This window comes from Temnothorax americanus, unplaced genomic scaffold (genome assembly GCF_048541705.1).
Source record: "Temnothorax americanus isolate GAGA-0224 unplaced genomic scaffold, ASM4854170v1 Scaffold23, whole genome shotgun sequence".
Lineage (NCBI taxonomy): Eukaryota > Metazoa > Arthropoda > Insecta > Hymenoptera > Formicidae > Temnothorax > Temnothorax americanus.
This window is the reverse complement of record NW_027509371.1, coordinates 134,697-145,990: the sequence shown is the minus strand read 5'-3', so window position 1 is coordinate 145,990 and position 11,294 is coordinate 134,697. Positions and strand designations below refer to the sequence as shown.

General features: G+C 35.4%; 1 protein-coding gene across 1 annotated transcript; it reads left to right on the top strand.

The window, feature by feature from the left end:
- Positions 1-5,181: 5,181 nt before the first annotated feature.
- On the top strand, positions 5,182-9,588 carry LOC143898429 (uncharacterized). Its single transcript, XM_077407899.1, has one exon. It carries the CDS (start codon positions 7,200-7,202, stop codon positions 8,343-8,345), a length of 1,146 nt encoding a protein of 381 aa, XP_077264025.1. The 5' UTR covers positions 5,182-7,199; the 3' UTR covers positions 8,346-9,588.
- Positions 9,589-11,294: the final 1,706 nt, after the last annotated feature.

Below are 11,294 nucleotides of genomic sequence, written 5' to 3'. Positions count from 1 at the left end.
GTAATAATTATAAATTTTACGTTTTTTGTAAATATTTTAAATACAAAATGTAATCCGGATTAAGTTTTCGAACGCAGTCTAATAAGGCAGTTACTGCAGTTAAGGTAGTCGTCTCGTCGGGGCATGTATTATGGATGATTTCGGATTTTATATCAAATTATATGCAAATTATATCAGCTTTGCAGTCGATTTTTTCTGTGGCTCCTTATCGACTATTTACTCTAGAAAATCGATCTCAAAAATCACAAATTTTGCATTACTTCATACAGACAGCCATAAAGAAGGCTCTATCACGGTTTCAATCACATATTTTCGCATTTTTCGATTAGATGAAGTGAGAAAAAACATTGCTTTTTGTACATTAGATTTCAAAAAATCCGATGCAACCATAAAATATATAATTTACCGGAAATTTTGCTGCTAATTTTTTAGTTTATTTTAGTGAAAATGCGGTAATCGAGCAAACATTTTTTGGTCGAGGTGAGGTTGGGAAGACTTTGGCAACGCCGCTGGCTAATCACTGTAGTTGCAGGTTATGGGGCTCGTCTTTCTTAGCCGAATTGGATATAGTGATTGACACCCCTGTCATGCGTTTTGAAACCCTTTCTCAGTAATTGTCAAAATTCAATCGAAAAGTATTTTTCTCACTTGTAACCTTTCTCGACGACTCGCATGATCAGCTGATCAAAACGGAGTCAAATGAAATAACAAAAAACTATACACTCTATAGTACTCCCCGGAAAATTCTACCCCTATTTCATATACAATTCGTTAAGATTTGGTTAATTAGTTCTGAAATTATAGAAATTTCGGTAAATTTGACACATATACATACACACATACACACATCATACACACATACCGACATTTTTTAAAATAGCGATTTTTCGACGTTTTAGAACGTTCTGAACACATTGGCAAAAACAACTAAAAAAATTTTTTTTACAAAAACAAAGTTTCCTCTATGAGAAAGCAAAAAATCACATCATAATTTGGAAAAAAAAGTAACATACTTTGTCACGTATAAAATTTTACACCATAATTCATAAAATTATTTTTCTCTTAGCAAAAATTGCCTGAAATATATTTCTGAACGTAAAAACCTACAAACAGTCACATGACTAGCACTTTGAAATTCACTGACTTTGAAATTCACGTGCAATTTCTCTCGAGATTATTATATCTCCTATAATTTGTGACGACGTTATTTTTCGTAGATAACCGCGAACGCTGCATAAATCTTGTCGTTTGTCGGTAACGTTTACCATCATTATGTATATAATATATAGCAATTTTACTCTTAGTTTTATCGTCCACTGTCGGAAAATCAACGATACTTTGTATTCGAGCAATGTCAAATTATAAAAATCTGTCGAATGTATACATTAAAATCACTTATCTTGATGTTTATGATGTTATGATATTTTTTGCAAAATAAATGTCTATTAATGTCAAATTAGAATACGATTCTAACAAATATTTATTGTAGTGTTAATAATTATTTATTTATTGTTTTTACATTCCTGTGTGTGTGTGTGTGTGTAATAATTGCAACGAGAAACATAGAAATTATGATACTATCGGTATCGATACTATTACACATAATAAGCATCTATTTTATATTATTTATTTATCTCATTTACGCGTATATGCCGTATACATATTTTTAGTAATTTACAACTATGATTTCTAGTGATGTAATGATTACTTAAGTTGCAATCAACGGTTTTATTTATAAATTTCGACTTATTCGTAAAGAATCATCATTAAGTAAATAAATATATATTGGCGGACACCTAGAAAGTATGAAAACTGAATTAAATATTTGAGACTATATTTTATTTTTTTATATAGCAATATACACTTTTACAAGATTTCATCAATACGCGTTTTAATTTCTCTACTGAAAAAAATCACGTCACGAAATCACTCAGGTGTCATGGCCGCAGTTGCTTGCGATCTTTCGGACGAGTCAATTCTCTGCCTTTTTTTCGGATTCATCTTGACAACTGCAAAGGTTTTGAACTCTGACCGAGCGAGATTCAGATGACCAAGGAGTGGACTCATCAGCAGGAAAAGGAGAGCTGCAACGACTAGCATCCGTGAGGGAAGATCGAGGCAAGAAGTCTAATCCCACGAGCGGAGCCTTTGATAGATTCCGAATTTTGAAGATCGACATTAGTCGTCAAAGTACAAGGGCCTCTGCTAGGTTCATTCTCGTTTTCAGATCTGAGATCTGCATTTTGTTCTTGTGGTTCTGGCCTAAAATTCTAGCCCAAGAACCGATCTGATAGACATTCATGCAGAGGCCCCCTTTTTCATTTTTTTATCTTTTTTTTTCTTTAGCAGCATTACATTCAAATACGTTTCGGACTCTTATTCTCAGTCAGTAATCTAGATACTTTGATTCCGTCCTGTAAGATCTGTGACTCTTTTTAGTTTATTCTCTATTCTATCTTCAGGACTGATTACTGATTTGTTTGTTTATATTCACATAAAAACTCTTTAGTTCATATCAATTTCTTTTACGTTGGCATATTTTTAGAAAGAACTACATACAATAAAGACGAAATTTTCTTAAAAGAAACTCTCTTTCTATTGCTTACCTATACTCAAGAATTCTCGTCATACCTGCTGTTTGTCGATACTTTTTAAACAACAATAGACAAATAATTTTTATATGTTTAAAGGTAATATTTTTTTGTATTTTTAATGGAAAATATGTGTTTATAGATTGATATATTCATAAAAATTTATAAAAAAATGTAACTTAATGGAATTAATCTTTAAAGTGTAGTACTTTTTTCTATTAATAATTGACATTTTTTTTTACTTTATACACAGTTACAGAACTCTTTAAGAGTAAAAAAATACTTAAAAAAAATAATTTGTAATATAGTTGCGTTTACATGTAAAATATAAAACATTGAATTAAATAAAAAATTTTAATATTTTTAAACATTTCTTAGCATATAAATAATTATAAAAAATAATAAACATTTTTAATTAACATTCCAGATCTGAACATTTTAAATTTTTTAAAACAAAGTCTTTCAACAAATAAACATAAAAAATTAAAAAACAATATATTCTAAAAGTCACTATTTAAAAATTAAAAACACGTTAATAATAATAATGTTAAAAATGTTTTGCAGAAGAAGAAGAAAATAAAAAAAAACTTCAATGTGTTTCGCCCAATTCATCAGCCTCTTCACAAAGTCGTTCTTCACAGTGATTCAAATTCCAATGAATCATCCAATGAATCATCAGATAGTAATTAAGTTTAGTGTTACCAATATTAAAATGAGTTTAACCCTTAGTTGTCACACCGGGTCAAAATGACCCCAACCAATTTTCAAACAGCTACATGTTGTTTAAAAACTAACAGTTTAAGTAGATTACAAAAAATTCTAAAATTAAGTTTAAACATTGTAGAATGTATCCTTATATCATAAAAAATTAACTTTTTGAGGTGCATTATGCTCAAAAAATCCTTTTAAAAAATGTTTAAAGAAGAGGTATGACAACCGAGAGTTAATGTTATCATAACGTATATCTAAGTTGTTTATGTTATATATGCTATTTATTTTATTATATTAGTTGCTTTCCATTTACACTCAAGTGATCTGAGTCACTCAGTTATGTGAGTGTTTTACACTCAGGTAAGATATGTTATTTTGTATTTACCTGCTTATTTTGATGACAAAGCTATTGCGTAATAATATTCACGGTTTACAGCCTCATTTTTAACGTGAGTCTATTAGATTCATCAAAGCACATGGTCTCGATTGTGGATAAATACTCATGTCAGTTGAATCTCACTTGTCAGCATGCAAAAAGAACGTGCATTCAACTGAGTTATGATGTCATAAGTGAGAATTATTTGAGTTGATGTAAATGAAAAGCAACTATTATTATATCTGATATATACTCATTTTTATACTTAAAAAATTGACTCAAATAAAATTATAGACAATATAATAAAATTATAGACAATATAAAAATTAAATTATAGACAATATAATTTATTACAGTATTATAATTCTTTATATAAAATCACTTATTTTGCTTAAATCATATTTTACATGCATAAGTTACGACGAAGAAGCAATTAAACAAACTTTGTAGTTCCTATATAACTTTATTCAGATTTCCGGAAAAAATGTGTTTCTTAGCATTACGTAACTTTTTAAATTACGTAAATTTTAAAATCACGTACCAATTTGGAACAATCCATTACGTGATAAATTAACTCATTAAATTTCGTTACGTGATTTCGTGATGTAATTTCATGAATGACGTGATTTCGTACGTGGCTTGATTTTTTTGAAAATCAGTCCAAGTTTTAGCACGGGATAATAGGGATTAAGAATATTTTTGATTTTCTTTATCATTCATATTATTATATTTTATATGTTAATTATATACTTTTATCATTTATCATAGTTAAAAATATCATATTTCCAGATAAAAAGTATGGAACTGTCAGAGAACGTAATGTAAATTGGAATTTTGTCGAATATTTCCAAGTTTTTTACATTTTTTTATAATTAATTGAATTTTAACAAAATCATAGCAAATACTACACGGAAAAAATGATATGTAAAAAATAATAAAATTATCAATAAAAGATACTGTTTAGCACTGTAATTTAGTCATTTTACTGAATTTTTATTATAAATTGATGTATGAACCTAATCTTACTGTTTGAATATATATTAATATTATTATACACTGTAAAAAGCATTGATGTGCATGCATATCAAAAATTCATTTGACGTGTTAGTATATCTCATTTATTTTATTGAAAAATTACGAGTTTATCATTACCCGTGGCCGAGTTACATAATAAACTGTAAATAGTCATCAGATTTCTGACGATTTTTTACAGTTTATTTTTTTCCCTGTATGTATTTGCTATGATTTTGTTAAAATTCAATTAATTATAAAAAAATGTAAAAAACTTGGAAATATTCGACAAAATTCCAATTTACATTACGTTCTCTGACAGTTCCATACTTTTTATCTAGAAATATGATATTTTTAACTATGATAAATGATAAAAGTATATAATTAACATGTAAAATATAATAATATGAATGATAAAGAAAATCAAAAATATTCTTAATCCCTACACAATATTATAATATCATAAAATCTTTAAAATTTTATTATATTAGATAGTATCCAAAGTATAAATAAAAGCGTGACGCTCTGTCCTTGTTTACGGCGCGCATTTCAAACGCCACGCTCGATCTGACTCGCGCGTTGAGTCAAAAATCATGATCAGCCTGGGTTTTGCAGGGGCCAGGGCAAATCAGCCGGGTATTTTCTGAAAGGGAATTTGATGCCCTTTCGAATGAAACAAGTTTCGTCCATAAAAGCGATGGACCCAAATCGCTTAGAAATCCAATTGTTAATAAATTTTTATTGCTCATAACGCAGGGGGTACGAGTTTGGCTGACAATCGTTTATGATAATACGACTTATAAACTACCTTTTGCAAGTAAATTTATCCATAAAAGCGATGGACCCAAATTTTTGCGGTAGGCTCTCGGACTAAGAAGAATATTTTTCACGATAAAGGAGATGGCAATAATTCCGATATGGATCGCGAGTTAACGGACGACAGTGACTACTTCAGTGATGAAGACAACAATCATGAAGAAGTCATCGATAGAATAGTGCTAAATTTACGTGAAAGACATTGCGTAATATATTTTTATTATTCAACGGGTGGTGCACTTGCACTATGTGCTCCGTGTATGGTTGCTCTATGGGACCTTGATTTCGGCATGTATGCTCGCCTAAAACACTTCGTTGAGAGACGCGGAACGACGCATGGCCGGTATTGTTCAAGATGTCGTGAATCATTGTTTATGATATTTCCGCGTAATATGTGCCCGATTTGCACACGATAAGAAAAAAACATTATCGCGGCTCTTAAAAGTTGATACTTGGGGCTGAAGTTCTTGTGGCGAGTAAGCGGTATAAAAAAACATTTTTTTTTTTAAACAGTGAACAATAATTTCGAGGAAACAATGGATGTAGATTCATCCGACGAGGATCGTCCGTTGTCGCCGGACAGCACCTATAACAGCGATGAAGACAATAACCGTAAAGAAGTTATGAAAAAAATAGTGTCGCGTCCCGAATTTTTAGCGTTGGATGGACGTACGAAGTGTTGCGCTATTTATTTTTATTTTGAATACGGCTCAGATAACTTGTGTTATTCGTGTATGATCGCTTCACCAGACACTGGTGAGCACATACGTGAACGTCGAGAGCATGTAACCGAGCCGTACGACGTAATGACCATTCAATTTTGCACAGATTGTCGTAATACTCCATTGTTCCAAATATATCCATGCAACATGTGCTCGATTTGCATGAAGTGATAAAAAAAAAACATTATCGCGAGTGAGACATTATACATAACGTGCACAACATGGTGTGGATAATTGAAGAGAAATCTGTGGAGCCTCCAAAATCTGACGATGATTTAATAATGGAATGTATTACAACAGATATCACCGATGGTTTGCGTGAAGAAGATCAAAGAGTGAAATTGACGAATGTGCAACAAATATCGCCAGTGCAGTTTCTTCGCGATCGCGAACTCGGTATACGCGGAACCGGTCAACGCTTCGCTAGACAAAGAGTCGTTATCAATACCGATTCTCCTTATAAATGGGATTCTACGTGAGACTAAAAGTGTATCGACGGCTGCGGGACGAGTGCGTTAGCGAGGAAGAATCACGTGCAGCTCGCCGTGCTGACGTTGTGCCGTATCATATTAGACCTATTGTTGACTATCGCTATTGGGCGTCTAAATTTTGTGAACAGCTCTATGATTGTGAAGCAACATACATTAAGATTCATACAGGTATTGGGAAATACGTCGAATTGGTGGTGATGAACAATTCGATACGTATGAATATGTACCCTGGCCGTCTCAATAATCCTAATCATCTATTGATGTTTCAAAGAACCTATGAACGTGACTTTGATGATGTTGATAATTGGCAGGATAATCATGGATTTAATGTCTCCTACTTCAGTTCTGGTTCTTTTATGTCTGCGCACTATGAAATTCAACGTTGCAAACGATATTGTTCAGCGTGCGATCGAGTCACGTGCAAGTGCTCCATCGAAGAATGTGACGTGATTTAAAAAAAGACAGTATTAAAAAAAAAAACATGGAACATCTCGATAAAACGGAACGCGACCTGGTGGAAGGATCCAACCAAATCGCTACCTTGGACGAATATCTCGCATGGGAACAGCGATGCGAAAAGTTTATTGAGCAGCTCGAAGAAGACTGTCGTTCCAAACGTCCGCGGGTCTCAGACGGCTCTCAGACTGTCGGAAACAGGTCATCTTTAGTGGCAAGAATCGCGCGACTCGATGGTGCAAAGACTCTATTACAGAGACGGTTCGTACATATCGATGGTGAGCACGCGGCGGGCAGTAGTAGCGGTAACGAAAACGCGGAAAGACTCGTTTGGCGAGAGATCGATGCCGCGTTCGAATGGCGTGTATTGACCGGTGCGGTGATAAATATCAATTACATCAAACCGCGAAAATTTCTCGAAGACGCCGAAGTCATCGTGCTCGATCGTGTGCGGAACGTCGTGCAAAGACACGCAAGTGTAAAGATAAACACCGTGTTCAACGGCGAGTTTGTGACGGGTGACAAACGTGCGAACAAAAGTGTCAGCACGGGAAACCGTGAACTCTTTCGTGCGTCCGATCTGCGCGAGTGGTACGAGCGACACGTTATCGAGCCTACTTTATCGCGTCTAGAAGAGTTTCAGGAACGCGATAGCGGATGGGCGTTGTCGCGTATACTTAATTTGACAGTGAACGTGAACAAGTACAATCCTTTGCGCGCGGGATGTTACATCAATTTACCGCAAAAAATTAAATCGAAAAAAGCGGTGATCAACGTGCAATCGATGGACAATGCGTGCTTCGCGTGGTCAGTGGTCGCCGCGCTGTATCCTGTCCAGGATCATACATATCGGGAATCCTCGTACCCTGATTACACAACAGTATTAAATTTACAAGGCATTGAGTTTCCAATGACTTTGAAACAGATTAAAAAGTTTGAACGACTCAACGATATATCCATCAATGTGTATACCATCGAGGGAGAGAAGACGCCGAACGTTCTCCCGATACGACTCACCGACCTGAAGAGAGAAAAGCACGTCAATTTGCTGTACGTGCAGGACCCGCGAGACGACAACGTGGGACATTTCGCGTGGATAAAGAACCTATCGCGTCTCGTTAGCTCGCAATTGAGCAGGTACAATGGTCGGAAATACTTTTGCGATCGGTGAGTACTTATACTTCTTTTAATAAAATTATAAAATATTTTATTTTTTATTTAATAATTTTCAAAATTGTGTTTTTTTCTTTTTTGCAGATGTTTACATTATTTTCATTCGAGCGAGAAATTGGAAGCCCACGGAGTAGACTGCCGAGAGATAAACTGTGCCATCCGACTACCGAGCGAGGACGACAAGTGGCTGAGATTCAAAAATCACAGCAGGAAGGAACGAGTTCCGTTCGTCGTGTACGCCGACCTGGAATGTACCCTCGAGAAAACGGATGCGGATCCGACAACGTCCACATACACGTCTCAACATCATCGGGTATTTAGCATAGGATATTACGTGCGGTGCTCGTACGACGACTCGTTATCCGCGTATCGATTTCGTCGCGATAAGAATTGCGTCGCGTGGTTCGCCGAAGAACTAAGACGTTTAGCACCCCAAGCAGCATTTTTCGGTTAACTTTCCGACTAAGGACTACTTTTCTACTAATCACAACGTTGTAAGCGGTTCAAGAAAGTTATAAAATGTAACTTATAATTACTAACGTTTTTTGGACGTTGTCTAAACGTTAAAATTACGACGTGCTTTTTTTATCACTTTCCCAACGTCAAATTCGAAACAGTTTAAGTCCTATTACCCGACGTTAAGATATTTAACGTTCGCCTGACGTTATACTCTGCACTACACTTTTCGAGCGACTTCAATACGTAATTCCCAACGTAAACCAACGTTTTGTTATCAAACGTTGTAAAACGCTAACGTTGTGAAACGTCGCCTGTGGTCATTTCTGACTGACGTTAAGAAATCGCGAGAAATGGTAACAAATTCTGCCTAAAAAAATGTAGAGCAGATTACTGCTGCGTCAAGCGGGCATCGTCGACGGCAATTCGCGGCGTCGTGCGTGAGCTATGAGGACTATGCGACGAATGTTGACGATCCACGGCCGAACCGGTCCATTTCATCTCACGCGGTTATCGTCGCGTCGTCGGGAAACAACGCGCGCGCGCCGCGCGGTTCACAGCTCGAGAGCGCGTTCGCTCGGCTGCACGGCTGCCATAACCATGCTCTAGATCATCATATAGATGGTATTGCATAGGTCGGATTTGGTTAAGATATACGACTCATTCGCAAATCTAGTATAGAATTTTCAACTAATTAATACTTTATCGACATGTTAAGTCAGTTTGGCGACCTTGTTAAGACTTTTAGTCAATATAGGTACAATTTTGCCTACAGTGGTATACTACTTAGTTTGGAAAAGTCGGAAAAAGTTAATTATTTTATACGAAAAGACAAATTTTAGTAGAATTTATCGCACCTTTTACTACGTAAAGTTTGATCTAGTGTGGAACGCTGACTTCGCCATTTTCATTCCTCGAAGAGGAAGGCAAATGATCCGCCATTTTCCAGTATATTATTATAGATTTAAATTTTTTAACGCATTTTATTAACAATTTAAAGCATTTATATAATATCTGTTGTTAAAGTTTTGACAACATATTTATCTTAAAAGTAATTTTGATGAAAAAAAATTAAAATCTACACTTTGGAAAATTTTAGTTATTTATTAGAATATTTAGTAAATTGGAATATTTTAGAAAGGATTCGTCTAATTTCGACCTATCATTTCCACATTTATCAATAAAGTGGGTTTTGTTATACAATTTCAGTGCTGGGTTCGTGTATTTATGGCAAAATTACAATAGTATCAAAGACTGCGCAAACTATATTTTTCCTATAAAGCCATTTTATTTGTGCCAAATTGATAAGTACGTATTATGATACATTTATTACACCAATGCCGTCATATGGTTTGAATGGAAGCACGAAAACTACACCTAAAATGTACGTTGTGAAAAAATAACCTCAGGTCTAGCAGAGTGTACAAAATCAAAGTTTACATACCAACGTTAAAACTGGTGGAAAAAATGTAACCTCAATTTAACTTATATAAGTCGGATTCCAACGTTGGTACAACCTAAATTTGATTCCCCAAATTAGTGCAAAAGAGGGTTGAAACGACGTAGCAAAAACGTTGGATACCAACGTTAAGTGTGTTTATCTTAACGTCGGGCGGACGTCAAAATGCTGCTTGGGACACGACGTAAAGAACATTTTGTCCGATAATATACCCATGGCGGATTTTACGCGAGACGAGTGGAAAAAATTTAACAGCGCAACGCACTGTCACGTGTGCAAAAAACCGTTCGAGCTAGACGACGTGCGCGTACGCAATCACTGTCACTTGTCCGGTCGTTATAGAGGTCCCGCGCATTCCAGCTGTAATCTAAATTACACAAATTCGCATTACATTCCCATAGTATTTCATAATTTATCGGGTTACGACGCGCATTTTATTATCAAGGAAATAGCTACAGCCTACGAAGGACGCGTAGACTTACTTCCAATCACAAAGGAAAAATACATTTCATTTACGAAAAACGTCAAAAGCACTGAGGATAAAAACTACCAAAATTGCATCAAATTAAGATTCATCGACTCGTACAAATTTCTTAACGCGAGTCTCGAAAAATTAGCATCCTTCCTCGATAAGAATAAGTTAAAAATTATACGTTCAAAATTTTCCGCGTTATCCGACCAAGATTTCGAATTATTGACGCGAAAAGGTGTCTTTCCGTACGAGTACATTGACTGCGTCGAAAAGTTGGAGGATGCGTGTTTACCATCGCGCGACTCGTTTTACAGTTCATTGACAGGCGACACCGTATCCGAGAGCGATTACGCGCACGCCGTCAACGTCTGGCAGCGGTTCTCCATTCGAACACTCGGTGACTACAGCGATCTGTATCTAAAGATCGATGTCTTGCTGTTGGCCGATATCTTTGAAAATTTTCGCGATAGCTGCGTCGCGAGTTATGGACTCGATCCGGCGTATTATTACACTCTACCGGGGTTTACGTGGGACGCTATGTTGAAGCATACGGGTATCAA